Source organism: Acanthopagrus latus, chromosome 3, assembly GCF_904848185.1.
Source record: "Acanthopagrus latus isolate v.2019 chromosome 3, fAcaLat1.1, whole genome shotgun sequence".
Classification (NCBI taxonomy): Eukaryota; Metazoa; Chordata; class Actinopteri; order Spariformes; family Sparidae; genus Acanthopagrus; species Acanthopagrus latus.
In genome coordinates, this window is record NC_051041.1 from 5238371 (window position 1) to 5255931 (window position 17561).

At 40.5% G+C, this 17561-nt stretch overlaps 3 protein-coding genes across 5 annotated transcripts; all 3 read left to right on the top strand.

Moving 5' to 3' along the window:
• Positions 1-8: 8 nt before the first annotated feature.
• LOC119016643 lies at positions 9-4663 on the top strand. The gene is made up of 3 exons (XM_037092685.1): positions 9-97; positions 1288-1354; positions 1505-4663. The coding sequence occupies exons 2-3, from the start codon at positions 1294-1296 to the stop codon at positions 3991-3993; spliced, it is 2550 nt and encodes an 849-aa protein (XP_036948580.1). The 5' UTR covers positions 9-97; positions 1288-1293; the 3' UTR covers positions 3994-4663.
• A 950-nt stretch (positions 4664-5613) lies between these two features.
• On the top strand, positions 5614-10918 carry slc52a2 (solute carrier family 52 member 2). Its single transcript, XM_037093774.1, has 4 exons — positions 5614-6124; positions 7274-8117; positions 8278-8401; positions 9034-10918. Exons 1-4 carry the CDS (start codon positions 5995-5997, stop codon positions 9241-9243), a joined length of 1308 nt encoding a protein of 435 aa, XP_036949669.1. The 5' UTR covers positions 5614-5994; the 3' UTR covers positions 9244-10918.
• Positions 10919-12867: 1949 nt separating this feature from the next.
• Positions 12868-17542, top strand: si:ch73-196l6.5 (riboflavin transporter 2). 3 transcript variants are annotated; one of them, XM_037093771.1, is made up of 5 exons: positions 12868-12894; positions 14004-14090; positions 14900-15914; positions 16721-16844; positions 16989-17198. In XM_037093771.1, the coding sequence occupies exons 2-5, from the start codon at positions 14027-14029 to the stop codon at positions 17196-17198; spliced, it is 1413 nt and encodes a 470-aa protein (XP_036949666.1). In that variant the 5' UTR covers positions 12868-12894; positions 14004-14026. The 3 variants fall into 3 exon arrangements, with proteins under 3 accessions (XP_036949666.1, XP_036949668.1, XP_036949667.1); XM_037093773.1 differs by lacking the exon at positions 14004-14090 and having other exon boundaries at positions 12884-12894; XM_037093772.1 differs by lacking the exon at positions 12868-12894 and having other exon boundaries at positions 13542-14090; positions 16989-17542.
• The last annotated feature ends 19 nt before the right edge of the window (positions 17543-17561 follow it).

Consider the following 17561-nt stretch of genomic DNA (forward strand, 5'->3'; position numbering starts at 1 on the left):
CTGTAAAACTATCCAATCACCGGGCAGCCCAGTGTTTTGGCTCCTCCATCGTGTGTTATGAGGAGCGAGTTCAGTCTCACGGTGGTCCAGTACCGAGGTAAGATTTAAAGCTTCTGATCGTACTTTTCTACGAGTTAAAACGAGTTTACATGTAGAATTCCTTGTAAATGTTACAGGATGCAGCACAGGTCTTCTGCTTTTGTATTAGTCACGAAATACTACAGTTAAGGAGGTTGTAAAGTTGTTGCTAACCAAGTTAGCAAGTTGCTCAAGAGGCTAATATTAGCATGCAGAGGGAGTGCAACATTAGCTCTCACTTTGAGTTATATTATCCATTGCTAATGTATGTTTATAGTTGGGGCTAGTACATTGCAGATATCTGTATATATGTATATCTTTGTTTCGTGCGAAAGAGAGAAAAATATTATATTATTAGTCTTGTTATTGATCCATGGATGCAGCTAGTCTCAAATCCAGGGGTGGTGGGTGGTAGGAGGTGTTCTCTGCTAAGTCTGACCCCCAACTTCCACAAAGCGGAACAAAACAACAAAGACGTGCGCTTATTTTCTAGTCGATTACGACTAATGCAGTCTAAAACAACAGCTGGTGTATTGGGATGTGATTTAAGTTGTATTGCATTATGATTTTAGCGGCAACAATTGCTCAGTTAGATATATCACTAACTGTGACGATTTTGATAATAGATTATCAATTCAGTTAATTTTTAGTCAAAAATTTCAAAACATTTCCTGTCTCCACATTATTGAATGTTAAAATTTGCTGCTTTTCTTTGACATTTCTTACAGTAAATTAAGAGTCTTAAGGTTTCGCACTTTTGGATGGATAAAATAAGAAATTTGATGGGCTCCTGGACAACTTTTGAATTATTTTTACATTTTATAGACCAACTTCAGTAAACGAGCATAGTAACAATTTGAAGAATGGATATGTATCTCTTGCTATTTTTGACGACAGTACTTATAAAATTTATCAACATCAAAGTAAATTACCTCTAACTTTGCTTAGCTTTTTGGGATTGAATGAGTGTGAACGAACCCAAACGTGTGGTAAACTGATTAAAAGAAAGTAACTGTTCATTACTGTAATACACAGAAAATAGCCAAAGCCATCAAAGTGATAATAGACATTTAAAAATGTTTTGCTATTGAGCTTTTCAGTTTCACATATTGAGTTGCATCCAGCCTTTAGGAATGATTACACATGGCAGTTATAAGCAAGCATTTTATCTTGGAGTGAAACTTTTCTTCTGTGTCTCTTCTAAAACAGCAGACAATGGAGGAGACTGAAGATTTCTCCCTTTGCAGTAAAGCAGCTGTAACTGAAATGAATATGAGTGAGTAAACCTGTCACATAATAAAGGTGTTATTAAGGTGACATATATACCAGTTCTCGTTATAATAACTAGAACTGTACATTTTTCTACATTCTGTCATTGTATTAACTACTACTTCTCTGCTCACTTGCTGACTTTTCTGTTTTTCAGGGGATGAGTATTATTGGAAGCTTGTTGCAGATTTCATCGGCCCTCAGTCTGGAGAAGGGTTAGAGCTTGAACAGGCACCATGCAAGAACAGACTTTTGATCCAAGTCGGACTCCTGAGAGAGGACAATAATTTTCCATGGATTGCCATCGTAGATTGGCTGAAGAAAATTTTCCCCAGATATCAGTCAGCTGACTTTCGCCGTTTAATTGAAAGAGGCATCGCAACGACATTGAGTCTAGGAAGTGAGGCGAGGATTTCCTTCCTGGAATCAGACGCCAACTTTAACTTTGTTGGCCCAATATGTGACAGCATCGGAGTTGAACGGCAACATCTTTTGGAACTGAGGGATTTTTCAGAGCGAGCACAGTCGATTGAAGTCACGAATGGGTTGATTCTCGAGTTGAGCAACTTCATCACCAGGGAGAAACTTGCGCCAGTTGTTTTAGTAACTTGGCTTGTAAACTTCAACCCTGAGTTTTGTAAGAACGGGGATATTCAAAAAGCCTATAAAATCCTTAGAACCAAGATCAAAAAGTTAAAACTGTATTGCCGCAATTGTGAAACAAGAAGTCACAGGAGGAATGCAATGATGGAAAATTTGCTTCAAAGTCCATTTGAACTGGTGCGTAAGAAAACGCCTAAATTAATTGTGAAGAAACGCCTAAAAAGAGAAGACACCATAAATTATGAAAAAGTAATAATCAAAGAGGAAGATGAGGACTATGAAATCATGCAAAGTCAGAAGTCTGAGATGAACAGAGGACATGTTGTGGAAAGTGATAAGAATTTGGATGTCTCCAACCGAAGAGAGGAGACCTCTGATGGAAGAGGAGAAGCACTGACCCTGCTTGACATCGCAATGCTGTCGGTCCAAAAGCTGTCAAGTATGTACGGTGGCAAAAACCCAACATGCAAACAAGTTTCCTTGGGTCTCCTCAAAAATCAGTATGCTCTAACATGCAAGGAGCACCCAGCAATGGCAGAGTTTGAGAGCAAACTCGACTCACTCAGTGAAGACATTTCGCTCATCTCGCCTGTGCTGTTTTTAAACTGTAATGCCAATTTCCTTGTTGACCTGCATGACGCCATTGAGCAGGGGATTATGGGCTTTGAAAAAGAGATCATTCAGTCAACGGGAGGGAAACTGGGCCGGGACAGTCTTCCAAATTTCAAGAGATTTGTGAACTTGTCAGAAAGTGCCACTTCACGCTACATCTGCATGGTTTGTGATATCTTGAGCCCTCGCAACTCAGGCACACAGAACTACAGAAAATACTGGGAAGCTTTCTGTGAGGAAAAGAGAAATCCCTCCAGACTTGCGGTAAATCAATCAAACCGATTCAACAACTACTTTGAGGCTGCAGCTGGCGTTATTCACCACTACAAAGAGATCGGTCTCTTTTTCTCTGATTTGCTGTCGCTGAACGAAAAATGCCCAAACATTATCCTGGAGAGTGTTGCCACTGATGCCAGTGATTCTGTGATACAGAGCCTTGTGTGTGTTCTGGCCATTGTCTACTGCAAAATCCTCGGTCCTTACTGGCAGCTTCTGAAGAGTGGAGGAGAATACTCACACTTCAGCCAGTATATGCTCTGCCTCTACCAAAAGTTCCTTGATTGGTCCAAAGATCCGTCAACACTGCTGGAACCTGAAGAGGCCACAAATGTCTTCCTGCAGTTCCCACTGCAGGAGAAAACCTTTGAAGGAGTGTTTCATTACTGTGCTCACTGGCAGACGAACAGGGAGCTAATCAGAGCTTGCTTGAAGAGGGTGATAAAGATTATTGCTGCTGTCACTGAGGAACACCTGAAGGACTTCCTGCCAGGAGGAACATTTTCTAAAGTCCCCTCATCGGATCTGAGCTCACAGCTGGTAAGCTGCACATTCTCCGTCTTGATGGCGGAGTATCCCTTCGGCCATGAGTACTCTTACGAGAAGAAAGGACCTGAGAAGTCCTCAAAGCGCTCCTCGAACAACATGTCATCGGACAGCTCCGAGGAAGATGATGACCGATCTGGTTCATCTGACAGCAGTTCTGATGACTCTTCTGGTTGGCATGATAAGACTGTCCAACAAGATGAATGCAGTCCACAGGCGAAGAGGGGTCCCAAAAAGGTAGAACCGCTTGTGGAGATCATGGATAGGGACTACATAATAGCCACCGTGAAAAGAAACGGAGGGCCATGCAAGACACAGCAGGATGTTGACAAAATGATGTTGCGTTTCGATGGAAAATCCCGAGCAGAGAAACGGGAAGGAGTTCGCTGTGAGTTGATGTACCAGAAAATGGTCTTGGACAACACCGACCCAAACTTGCGTGGTCCTTATCTCACCAGCTCACAAATGTCGCTGAAACTGAAACTTGCACTTCCTCGTGTTAAACCTGGGTACTCCCTTGTTTTGGCGCCTAAATTGACAAAAACAAAGCCAGTGCTCAAAAACATAGTGTACGCTGCGACTGATCACAGTGAACGTAGCCACACATGAGAGCTTTAACTTTATCTGAACAGTACCAGAAAAGGGATGTTAAAGGACGTGGAATCAGAAGGAATTGGGTTAACGTGTGAATTCCTCATGTGATTCTTTCTTTAGAAGCCGAGCAGAAATACACAAAGTGACCTCAGTCTTTCTACACAAAGACATAATGTATGATTCTCTGTATGCCAGATGGAGCTGCCACATGTTTGTTACATACTGTATTTTCATTTTCGGTAGTTGAATTGATATTTGATTTTGTGACTCTTTTGTGAATCTTTTGACACAATACCCTAATTTGTGTGGTCCTGTATTGTAAGAATGATTTTCTAGAGAGTTAACTTTTTTTTATGTGAGGTTGTACCCTCGGTGATCATGCCGTTAATAATCGCTGCTTGTGTGACAGATGTCATGAGTGCCACTGACAAAATAAACATTTTGGTCAGATTTTGTTGATATTTACTTTGTCGGCCTGGATGATACACTAGAAAATGTTAGGCTAATGTCACTGAGTTCAGTGTTAGAAAATCAACCTACCTTCAGTTCAAGTTCATGACTATTTCCAGCAGTCAGACTTTGTTTATGTTACCTACATAATAAGCCTTGTTTTTCTCAGATTTGAAGGTCATTTTTGGTTGCATCACAAGCATCAGCCATGTCAATGAGTTCAGTCTTATAAAAGCATTGACTGGGAGGAGCTCAAGGAAGTAAGAGGTTATGAGAGAAGGGTTTACTGGGGTTACTGTGCCAAATGTGAAAGCATTATTTAATTTATTTATCCAAATTTATAGGCCATTGAATTAGTAGTAGTAATAGGAAATGTAAATGTTGAATATGTAAAATGTTTTTTTAAGTGCGCTGAAAATATCTTTGAGATATGGAAAGAGGACTCTTGGAGAAGATTTGTGTGGCTCCAGCCACATTTTTTGCATAAAAAATGCCTTGTTTTCAATGTAAACCAAACGTAATCCAGGAGTATTTGTACTCAAAATATATAATTTGTAATCAGTAACTGACAACATTTCAAAGTAATCTCACCTCACTCTGATGTCACCACATACAGCATAAACATCTATTGCTACTCCCTACATATATCATACAACTACTCAGAATTAGTTAGGGATGTCGGGATATGGATGCATATGTGGATGAACGTTCAATAAAAGTCAAAATAAATATGTCGCCTTATTTTTGGGGAACAAAAATATTTACAAAACAGCAAATACAAATTCAGATATGTCACAGAATAAACAAGTGAAATGCTAAAACATTCAAATATCTCTAACTCATCTTGAGTAGTGTATCAAGCATCATATCAACAGACACATGAGGCTCTCTTAGTCTAACTTTCTTATGGAAACCCCTGCTTTTGACCGAGATGTGCGTTTGATATGCCGCCCGCATCAGCTGTCAGCAGCGAGGAATCGAGCGCCCCCAATTGATCCAATCTGTGCTTTCCAAGGAGTCTAGTGACGATGCTGCCTTCATGATTACCGGAAAACTGAGAGATTAATGAACAGGCGTCATCAATTGTTGTTTATTTGTTGATTGTATTGACCAGCGCCACACATTAAACAGGGTCATGTTGGGTAAGACGTGAAAATTAGATCTACGTCCAGTTACGTTCCGGCACTTGTGTCCACTGACCAATATACAAAAAAAGTGATGGCCAAAAGGAATATGTTAATACAGCCAAAAATAATTAAAAAGCACCATGTTTGAATAAAAGACGTACCAACAGCGGTAGATCACTCATATGGGTTCACAATTTGTGTGTTTCATGAGCAAACCATACGTACGTAACAGTGACGGTATTGATTACATACGTAAAATAGGAATTTACGAGGTGTACCTGAAGGCAACTGAAGGGGCGGGAACTTTGCGTAAGTGTCCACCATTCTTCAGGTCCAGGCAGCGTGTGGAGCAATACACAGTCACTGTCTGGTCAACCCAAACAAAGTCAAACGGGTCACCAGTACTTTCTTTGTTGTGTTGGCCCGGTTCAGCGGTACCATGTGCGGTAGCTGGTGGAGCAGTGCGGCGGTGACCCACGGGCTGATAGCCCTGTTCGCCATGGGCTCCTGGATTTCCGTCAACAGTCTGTGGGTCGAGCTCCCGGTGGTTGTCAGCGTGCTGCCCGAAGGTCAGTGGTCCAACTTCTGTCACATAACACACTGAATGTTCACCTTGTCCGGCCTTTGGACCAGGAGATTCAAGCCTTCATTAAAACATAATCACAACAGTTGAATCCCTTTGCTTCTTTATTTAGGCATCAGTGGGATGTTAGCTCCAACTGGGAGACGTTAGCTTGTGGCAAACGATCCTAGCTAGCTACAGATAACAGTAATATGAACACAACCGGTGTGTGACAGTGATGGTTTCTAAATCAAAAGTTATTACATATTAATCTGTAGAATACGTCGTAGTTGTGTGTATAAAAGTATATCTTCTTAAAATGGTTCCATACAGAGCGATCTTCCTCTTTTCTGTGGTTAAATAACCATGTTAAGTACCTTTAAGTAACGCTACTCGAGTAACTTTACTGTATGTACGTACAATTTGTGCGTACTTGTACTTTTGAGTATTTCAAGTTTATGATGCTGTGTTTCTACTTCGCTGCATCTCAGAGGGAAACATTACAAAGCATGTAATTACTTTTGAAATTTGATGTATTATTATAGATTCAACCACCCAACATAGAGTTACAAGTAAATGCACCTCCAGCAGCTGCAAAAGGGAAATACTGCTGACAGTTATCCATTTATAATAATCAAATAATATATTTTATAACACTGACAGAGGCCATTATGTTGCATAATGAACACTTTTTCTTACACATTGAGCTCTCAGACACTACATGTAAAATGTGAAAGAATAACAAGGTATTCTACTTGTCACAGCTGTCAACATTAATTAATAAAATAAATCAGACAGTGTATCTGCAGGTCTTTAAAAGGCTTTGATTATAAATAATTGCAGGTTACATTGCTCCTGCAGGTTTCATATTGTCCTTGTGAAACAGTCATTGGATTTTACTCTCCGTGGTATTAAAAAGCTCTGAGAGTCTCAAATTTGAGATGTAAAACAATTATCTAGTCAATAACTGATATAGTACATAATTTAGAATCAGACAGACTGAATCTCAAGTTTGATTCAATAGTAATTTCTGATTTTTATCAGTAGGTTCAGGTTTGTAAGTCATTCTGAAATCACTACTTTTCATTCCCAAAATGTCGTCACATGTAAAAATGCAACAAATACTGTGTTTGATAATCGGCTCGTCTTGTTGCAGGATGGAACCTGCCCGCCTATCTCTCAGTGCTGATAGCTTTTGGCAACCTCGGCCCAATTGCAGTGACGATCACGCACCACTGTGCTCCAGGACGTTTGAACGAACGCCTCGTCATCCACTGCATCCAGCTGCTGGCAGTGGCAGCGTCGGCTCTGCTGGCCGTCTTCTGGTCACACACCGTCACCATAGCTGGAGAACAAAGGTCACTGCCCTTCCTGCTCTTCACCTTCGTGCTGTCTTTGGTTTGCTGCACATCCAACGTCACCTTCCTGCCATTTATGTTTCGTTACCCTCCTCAGTATATTAGGACTTTCTTCATCGGTCAGGGTCTCAGTGCCTTGTTCCCGTGTGTCGTGGCTTTAGGACAAGGTGTCGGCAAGCTGGAGTGTAAAACTGTGAATGGCACCGTGAAGCCACATCATTTAAAAGAAAACTTTCCGGCACAGAACTTCTTTGCGTTCTTGTGCGTCATGCTGTCGATCTCATGTCTGAGTTTCTGGGCTTTAACACAAAGACAGACAGAGTCACAGGAAGAGGCACCGCCAGAGGAGTCCGGAGGGAAAAACGTAGATGAAACACACCCGCTGCAGAACGGAGGGACGCCGGTGTCTGAGGAGCAGACGCCGTCGGAGGAACAGCCTCCTGCTGCGAGGTTCTGGACGCAGCGGAACATCTACCTGCTGTTACTGCTCGCTATCTCCAATGCCCTCACTAACGGGGTCCTGCCATCTGTGCAGAGTTTCACCTGTTTGCCCTACAGCACCATGACCTTTCACCTCTCTGTCGTCCTGGGCAACATAGCAAACCCACTGGCCTGCTTTCTAGCTATGTTCGTTATTCTGAGGTGAGAAAATATTAGAGTGACCTAACAAGTACTTTATTTTAAGAACTAAGAACTCTTTAAATATTGTGTAATTGAGTTATTTTTACATGTGGTGGTGAAAATGTTTTCCTATCAAAGATTCGTCCACAGTGTTTTGATTGGAGCCATTTTTGTTTTCTAGGTCCTCAGCTGGTTTGGGCTTCTTGTCGTTGGGAGGAGGAGTATTTGCAGCATATCTCATGGCGTTAGCAGCACTCAGCCCCTGTCCGCCACTCCTGGGAAACCCTTCTGGTGTGGCTTTAGTGGTGAGTGGTGATACACATTTCTCGAGCTGAGTATCGTTTAAAATTAGGTGCTGTCACAATTCCCCGTTTTGATTTGACTCTGATTTTAAGGTCACAATTTGAATTGACTTTTGTTTTAAATTTTTTTTTATTTTAGACTTTCACATCCTTTCTTTTAAATGTTCAAATTCTTTTCTAAATGTTGGAAGAGTCGCTGATCCTGCTACTGATAATCCAAACTGAAAGCACATTTTGATTTAGAATCGAAATGATGACATCCCTATTTAATAGGGATAGCAATACAATACCAGACCTGATAACAAAATGTGTTGTCCACTTGTTATTTACTGATGAAATCTTGTCAAAAACACAACACAAATAAAATTGTCTAAACGTGTCCCATATGACCTACGTCTCAGTCAACATCAAGGTCTTAATTTGTGTTTTTATATGTGCTCAGCTCATTTGATTTTAGGGGGAAGAATCAGTTAGAAAAAACACCTACATTTTTGCAATATTTAAATCAAAAAGAAATTTGAGTGGTGGCAATGTTTGCTTAACTTCCCTCACTGGGTTTGTAAGCCTGCTTGTGCATATTTGTGATATGAGATGAAAGCCTCATCTATTTTTTTTCTTTCTTGTGCCCTCTACAGGTCATCTCCTGGATTATATTCACCGGCCTCTTCTCCTATGTGAAGGTGGTGATTGGGACTTTGCTTCACGAGGCCGGTCACGCTGCGCTGCTGTGGTGCGGCATCTCTATCCAGGCCGGCTCCCTGATCGGAGCCCTCACCATGTTCCCTCTGGTCAACGTCTACCACGTGTTCGCCCGGGCTCAAGAATGTGTGGATAACTGCAGTTAGCAGGAGTGAGATATGTACTGTTTTTATGAATTCTGCTTTTTATAGACACAGTTGCCATTCATTGGTGACAAAGAGGACTTTTTCAACCCTGTTTTGGGTTTCCGTTTTCCTGAGTGAAGCAGCAGATCTGTCTTCTTGGCCTCATCATTCATGCCACCAATGAGGCTTCTTCTCCTGATTCAGAGGCCTCTGAGCCCGTGAGAGTAAAAACATTCCCACCAGATAATGGGAGCATTGTGTTGCTGCACATTGGCCAAGGGGATGTAAAGTGCAGTAAAACCACAAGTGCTTTGTGGTATTTTATAATTAATCTCTGTTGTTAAAGTTGTTTACAGTTGCAAAAACAGCAGCTGATTATTTTCCCACTACATCAAACCACGTGAGAAGACTCAGGGACACACAAACTAATTCATCCACATGGGTTACTCCCGAATCTAATTCATATAAAACATCCACACAGTTAGGACCCTGTTCACACGTACACTAGTATTGCATTAACACCAAAACACTCATGTTTTAGGTCACTTTTATCAAGAACTCTAACAGAAGCCCCTTCATTTCTGAACTGGGCTTTTATTTTGAAACATAAAGAGGAACATGGATTTGTGACGGAGATCGTTTTGGTTTTTAACACTTGTCTGTGTGGACGAAGACTTAATTGCTACTACAACCCCATCCCTACACTTTTTTAAATTTTTTTTATTTATATCAGTTACACTGGGATTCAAAAAAGTTGGGGCGCTATGTAAACAGAGTTCAGTCATTTAGATTCAAACTTTTCTTCTTTTCAAATTGTTTTAATTTGAATATATGAAGGAAGACCGTTCTGTTGTATTTTCTTTTACAGCACTTCAACTTTTTTAGAATCCAGGTTGTTCTATTGTCACCTACCTCTTCCCTTTGCTTCCATGTAAGCATAAAACATCATTATATTCACAGTTTCATCAGAGACTGATAGGCAGTTCAGTTTTGCTGCAGTCAGTATTGTTCATTTTGAATAAATTAACTATAAACATACAGTTCAGAGATGCAGTGACATTCCCTGATTTCATGCCAAAATCGTTTTTTCTGTGCCTGAAAAATCTCTAAATAAGACTCAGCTTTTAACACATTTAAGTTGAATGTAAAAGTCCACTTTCGATTTGAGGTTTTTCATAATGTTTTATACAAACATTTAGTGTTATTTTCTTGTCATTTTGGATTTGCCTTCATTCCAAACATGCAGTAATGTTAAGTTACATTAAGGGAACAATATCTGGCCTTGATGAGCTGTAAAGTAACGGGTGATTAGTTTTGCTGAACAAGGGATTGTGTCACCTCAGTCTTTGAAATAATCGTAATGATATGTATGTTTAATTTGCACTAATAATGTGTAATGTAATTTTAATTAAACATGCTGCTACAGTACATCAGCTCACACACTTCAAAAGGTTTACAGAGGAAGAATATCAGTAAACGTTGCCTTAACTTAATGCTGGTAATCCTGCTTTTTTAAAAATTGATCTGATTTCAAACGACTGATTAATGTGATTGGTTGTGATTTTTTGTCGCTGTTGTTTGTTTGTTTGTTTGTTTTTTAAAGCTGATTATCATGCATACAACATGTGACATGAAATTGTTGATGACTACGTTGTAAAATGACTGGTTAACAATAAAGCCTTGTTGAAAATGTCCTGAAGCTCTGTTTGTCACAGGAGACGAGTGTTTGGGATATTTTGGCTGCTCCCTGTATTGTATTGATATCAGCTCTACTAATAAGGAACAGTACGTACTTCATAAACAGATATGACTCGGTCAGAGAAGAGAAGATTGATTAATTATATATTACAGTGTTTTATGAGTCGACACTGATCAGCATGTAGTTTCAGTTTATGAATTTGGAGAATAAATAAATAAATCTATATATTTATATGTCCAGACTGAAGGCTAAACTAGTATTTATGTTCCGCAGTGTGATGTTAAAGCTGCACTTTGTAGTTTTTGGTGAGAACTTTTGATCAGAAGAGTTAAAGATCTTCACTGACAGATTTTTTTTTTTATGCATTAACAAACTAAATAAACAAACTCTTTGTTTTCAGGACCGGATAAACAAACTGACCTTAAAGGACGACACAGTTTCATACTGTTTTACTGTGTTTATATTTGGCGGACCCTGCCGCCTTCCTAGCTTCAAACAGTGTTCTGGGGACGTTATTGTCCTCTGAGAACAGCTTGTTTATTCAGTTATGGAACATTTTTATTGTATTATTACCTAATTTTGTAAATTTGAAAAATTCTGAATTTCTACTTTAGAGTACGAAGTGTCCCTTTAAAAGACTAGTCCAACATTTTGGGTTGTGTGCTTCATTTTCTTGCCTGAGACATAGCAGCCATTAGCTTAGCTTAGCATAAAGACTGGAGGAGAGGGGAAACTCAAGCCTGGTTTTGTCTGAAGGTAAAAAAACAAAAATCCACCTTCATGTTCCTCTATAGCTCGATAGTTAAACAGCTCTATTTCAACAGTAATCACTGTTATGGTTTGGTCAGAAGCTCATGTCTCGCCTCTACCCGCCCATGAAGTAAGATAAAAAAGCCTTTTGTTGTGGTATCCCTGCACACTTTATCCAATCAGGACAGAGAACTGTCTGCTGGAGGAACACAGAGAGCAGATCCTCCTGTTCTGGTACCAACGCCAGCAATAGATGAACGAGACAGTTTCTTCCATTCCGGTCTTTCAGTCAGTACCAAACAAAGGCTAGTTATGGGTCATGGGAGTTGTTTTCACTGTGAGACAACCGCCATTATTGATGAAAATCTATCTGCGTGACTCAGAACAGAAATGTTCTTGGATGAAGTGATGTTTTTTTTTGTTTTTTTTTAAACATGTCTGCTGACTCTGTTCCTCACTCTGACTTTGTCCTGGAAGTTAAAGCAACAGATGACCATTACTTTGAATAAAAAGATGGATTTCTCTGGCTTTGACCACTGTTGAGGACTTTGGGATAATATAAGATATTACAAGCACACAACTCAACGAAATGAACAACGAAGATTGAGTCATTTTCAGACATTTAAAGCTGAAATGTTACTTATTACATCTTCAGATTGGCTTTTGATCATTTGGATGCCTGTCACATGATTACATAAGGTTATATTAATCTTTTTTTTTTCTTATGGATTGTGATTTGTAATACCTCATAATCAACTAATGAAACGTCTAGCTGTGTAACTGACCGGTGTAAAGACTTCAGTCTTGTTCACCTCTGCTCCCATGATCCCCCTTAAGCAGAATTAATGAATTCTGTAGATTCCTGAACGCGACTCGCTCATTCAGACATCACCTCGAGGCAAAAGAAAATTTGAGGTGATCGGGCTGCAAAAAACCCCACAACCCGTGATGTTTACTGATGACCCTAAACTCCTGACAGTGAAGGTATTGGAGATTGAGACGATGGTCAGTTAACCAGACGTGTGTCGGGGTTGGCTGCAGGCTCTCACACCCACTCGCTCCGAGGAGGGTTTAATCCCTTGACACACACACACACACACACACACACACACACACACACACACACACACACACACACACACACACACAGTTTACTGCACAGGACTTTGGCTTCTTTCACTCTCACTCAGTCAGAAAACTCCATACTCTCCACTGAACAGCATGTGAGTATCTGCAGGGATGCATACTCTCATTTATCTCATTTTTAATTATCTGATGGCTGAGGTTGGTGTACAACACAAAAATCTGCTATTTTTTATGTCTTTCCTGCAATTTCTTTGATGTTTTTAAACAGTTTTATTTGCAAATTCTTTAATACTTGAATATTTGTTATCTTAATATCCTCATTCAATAACTGTAACTTTTCTGAATGAGATTCTTTATAACTGATTGTGCCTCCAGAGCTAAAGGATAATTATTTTATTTAGTCATTTCTCTTGTTTTGAGGACTTGCTGCACAAACTTCCGAGAATTTTCTTCTCATTTTGTCATTGATCAAAATCTTCCCTGCATGCAGCTTCTTTTTCCAACAAACAATGCAGCAGTCAGATGTTTTCCTAACTTATGTAATAGTGACCAGCGCAGCAGGTGGTCGTGTTTCCTTTGCTGTATGCTTGGTGTTTTAATCTGGTTTAAAATACACTCTTCTCCCGGCTGCAAGCAAAAACAAATTTTAAAAAATGTGCATTGCACTTTTGCATGCAACATTTTCTGCACTTAATGAGTTTATTTGACTGATAATTGCACAAAATACAATTTTCTCACAGCCAGCAGATCAAGAAAAGAGGAGACCGACTAAAACAGGGAACATTAACCACATGTAGTAACGTGTTGTGCCCTGCATGTTTAGCAAGTTGGCAGAAAGATTCTCTCTCTTGGTGACACATTAATCTGTGGCACTAAAGCCTCTGGTTGACTCGTCTTATGATTTACTCATTTTACTTATTTCCTGTTCTATGTTGCTGCAGTTTTTGAACTAACGCATGGATACATTGTGTTTTCTACCAGCAATAATAAAGGAAACAAACAAAAAAACACATTTAAATGTAGATATCTTTGAAACTTTGTTGTTGCAACTGATCAAATGTTTTACTTGCCTCCAGACAAATTTCCTGTTTTTGCGTGTTTAGTTGACCTGCTCTGACCACAACACTCTCCAGTTACACTGTCAAATCATTTGAATTTCAGTTTTTGTAATGAATTTCACAGTTGTTTCCAGACATTTTCTACAAAAGTGTCGTTGCTCCTGACAATCCACGTGTCTTTTGGACAGTTTCCTCTCTTCTGCCTCTCTGCATGTCGGCAGACACCACGAGCTCTGCAGCAGACAATCGTCTTCAATTGTACAGCCGAGAACAAGGTCAGTGGATTTTAACATGTGAATTAATACATCGATCTCTATTTTACTGGGAGAAGCAACAGCCAATAACAGCAGTTACTTATATCCTGCCTTCACTATATCCTACCACCTTCATTTCATTAAGCTTTTAAGCTTTTGAGAAAATGTCCTTTCCATAAAAGCTTATGCATTGAGGCAAATTAGTTAAAACATGCTCATTTGATTACAACGACAGAGTGAACTGGCTGATGTTCAATAAACACAGAGGACGTATGAAGACGGCTGATTTACAGGTATTTGGTCTTAAATCTAAATATTGGACTGAAACAAACCATAAGACACATTTAAATTTCGATATTAGCAGTAAAACTGGAGCCTGGAGGCTTTTAGTTTGTAATTTGCGCAAATGCCAAAAAAAATAAAAATAAAAAATCGTTCTTTTGAAAATCTCACTGTCTCTGTCGGAAAATAATTACACGGTTATAATTTCCTTGGAAGTTTCCTTGAAAGAACAGCTTTGAATGTCACAGCCTCTTCTGAAGCCTGCTAAAACAATTTAAGTTAGTTATTTTGGGAGCTTAGGACCTGTGAACATCGGTCCCTGGAAATATAGGAATCTTTGTCATGTTCCCACTATGTGCCATATAAATCTGTTTATATGTGACTGTAAGAAGACGGACCCCAAACAGTTTAATATTCAGGTTTCTAGTTTTAAAACTCAGAACAGTGGCTCAAAGGTCAGATTTCAGCTGATGAACAGGGTTTGGAAGTAAACCTCCCAGCTGATGTTCAGTGTCATGTTATTTACAGACTTTTTTGTGTCTTTCTAGAGAAACCCACCTCCAACATGTCGCTCCTGACCCACCTGTTGGCATGTCTGTTCGGGATGGGCTCCTGGATCTCCATCAACGGCCTCTGGGTGGAGCTGCCCCTGATCGTCCCCCAGATCCCAGAAGGCTGGTACCTGCCCTCTTACCTCTCCGTCCTCATCCAGATGGCCAACATTGGGCCTCTCTTCGTCACTCTGATGCATCGCTTCCGGCCCGGCGCCCTGAACGAAACAGCTGTCATATATGTGATCGTGGTCCTGGGTACTGTGGCCAGCTTCCTGCTGGGTTTCTTCTGGAAGGAGACTGTTGTTATAGCTGGCGTTCCTCGCAGCGTCGCCCTCCTCCTCTTGACTTTCTTCCTCTCAGCTGTTGACTGCACGTCCTCCGTCACCTTCCTGCCCTTCATGATGCGTCTCAAGCCCCAGTACCTGACCACCTACTACATAGGGGAGGGTATGAGCGGCCTGTTGCCTGCTGTAGTGGCTCTGATCCAAGGTGTTGGTGTGGTCCACTGCATAAACAGCACCCAGTCCCTGAACGCCTCCAACATCTCTGCAACCTTTGACCTCCAGGCTCAGTATCATCCAGCCAACTTCTCAGCTGAGGTGTTCTTCTTCTTCCTCAGCGCCATGATGGTGGTGTGCCTGGCGGCGTTCCTGCTGCTGAACTACCACCCGTCTGTGGCCAGGGAGCATCCCAGCGGTCGATACACCAACGGGGTGAAGGAGAAACCTCGGAAAAACAGGAAGTGGGCCGAGCAGACGCTCATGATGGATCCATACAGGCCTGCAATCAAGAAGATTAGCAGCTTTGGCTCCGGCTCTTACAGCTGGGTGCAGGTGATTTACATCTTTGTGATTCTGGCCTGGGTGAACGCTCTGACCAACGTGGTGCTTCCCTCGGTGCAGTCGTACTCGTGCTTGCCATACGGGAACAACGCCTATCACTTGTCAGCCACCATGGCGGCTGTGTCGAACCCCCTCGCCTGCTTCATCGCCCTGTTCTTGCCTATACGGTCAGTGTGTTGTCAGGGAATTAGGTCAACGCAGGGCTCAAAATCTGACAGGCTTGTTGTCAAAGTTATTCAAATCCAAAAATCCCTTTAAGCTTTACAATCTGGGCAGATTCTCGACCTGAGTTACGTGTTTGACTCTGTTGTAAACTGTCCCTTTAAGTGCAAATAGCAAAAAATGGAGACTGTATTGTATTTTTAAGAGAATGAAATATAGGCGCTGCATTGGCTTTTTAATTCCCCCTAAATGAACCTACATGAAGAAATTAATTATCTATAAGTAAAAACTGTCTTTAGTTGATCAACTATTTTGACCGATCATTTCATTTTTCAGGCAGAAATTATTGTTAGTATTTGGGTTTTGGACTAAAATACAAAACATTTAAAAGACCCGATAATAAAACAGCTGATTAATCATCATTAATCAAGACTTTTAGCATATACTTATAATTAAAATGCTGAAGCAGGCAAATGTTTGTGAAAGTTGCTCAGGAAGTATCTCAAAATGATCAATAGATGATCAAAAAAGTTGCTCGACACTTCAGATGACCAAAAACATCCAATTTAAACATCTTAACACGCATGTTTAAGACTACAAACTTAATATTTTTAACTGTGGTTGTTCACAGAATAACATTTCATTTTTATTTTCTCCCACTAAAGAGTCACAGCTGCTCAAATTGAGTCATATTTTAATTAAATATCACATGAGTATTGTTATATATTGTGCTACGGTGTATTCTAACTGTGTGTGGTGCATTCAAACTCTGAAATAGCAAATATTTGAGACTTAATGTTTCCTCTGACAGATCTCTGCTGTTGATGGGAGCCCTCACACTGATAGGCAGTGGACTCGGAGCTTATATAATGGCCATTGCAGTGCTGAGTCCATGTCCACTGCTGGTTCATGAAACCTCAGGTGGTGTCATCATTGTGAGTAACCTGTCCAGGCTTCACTCACACACACAAACCTCCTTATCTTCCTGTTCACTTGTGTTAAAAAATGAACAAAATGTGACTGAAACACCACATGTTGGCTGTCAAAATGGGCTGAAACTCACCTGCTCTGCTCCTCAGGTGTTGGCCTGGGTCCTCTTTGTTCTCACTCTGTCCTACGTGAAGGTGATCATCGGGGTGATCCTGCGCGACGAGGGCCACAGCGCCCTGGTGTGGTGTGGGGCCGTGGTGCAGCTGGGCTCCCTGCTGGGCGCGGTGACCATGTTCCCGGTGGTCAGCGTGTACAGCTTCTTCTCGTCAGGAGACCCGTGCAACACAAAATGTCCCTGAATGTGAGACTGGAGGCTGATACAGGACGGGCTTCAGATCCTTCTTAGGCAGATACTCAACAGAAGAAGCATCTTTAATGTTTTTTTTATCATCAAAGTTTATTCAATTTGCAACATCTGAATGTGAATCTGTCTTTTGTTTTGTATTAATGACCATGCTGCTTCCCACAGGATGAACACATTGAATTTATTAGTTACAGTTATTAGTGATGAAATAACTCTTATTGTAAAAACCTTTTTTCGACCTGTTTATTTTTGCTTAAAGTGTAATATAATGTACTTTGTGTTTATATGTGACTGGTTTAAAAAGGTCAATGTATGTAAAAAAAAAAATGTAATAAAGTAAAGAATAACTACAGTTATA

What these genes read in the sequence shown, in the direction of transcription:
- LOC119016643 (XM_037092685.1), top strand. Translation starts at nt 1,294, where the DNA reads ATGGAGGAGACTGAAGATTTCTCCCTTTGCAGTAAAGCAGCTGTAACT. An exon ending in TGTAACTGAAATGAATATGA is followed by an intron (nt 1,355 to 1,504) that starts GTGAGTAAACCT and finishes TCTGTTTTTCAG; the next exon opens with GGGATGAGTATTATTGGAAG.
- slc52a2 (XM_037093774.1), top strand. Translation starts at nt 5,995, where the DNA reads ATGTGCGGTAGCTGGTGGAGCAGTGCGGCGGTGACCCACGGGCTGATA. An exon ending in TGTCAGCGTGCTGCCCGAAG is followed by an intron (nt 6,125 to 7,273) that starts GTCAGTGGTCCA and finishes GTCTTGTTGCAG; the next exon opens with GATGGAACCTGCCCGCCTAT. An exon ending in CTTCTGGTGTGGCTTTAGTG is followed by an intron (nt 8,402 to 9,033) that starts GTGAGTGGTGAT and finishes TGCCCTCTACAG; the next exon opens with GTCATCTCCTGGATTATATT.
- si:ch73-196l6.5 (XM_037093771.1), top strand. Translation starts at nt 14,027, where the DNA reads ATGTCGGCAGACACCACGAGCTCTGCAGCAGACAATCGTCTTCAATTG. An exon ending in ATTGTACAGCCGAGAACAAG is followed by an intron (nt 14,091 to 14,899) that starts GTCAGTGGATTT and finishes GTGTCTTTCTAG; the next exon opens with AGAAACCCACCTCCAACATG. An exon ending in CCTCAGGTGGTGTCATCATT is followed by an intron (nt 16,845 to 16,988) that starts GTGAGTAACCTG and finishes TCTGCTCCTCAG; the next exon opens with GTGTTGGCCTGGGTCCTCTT.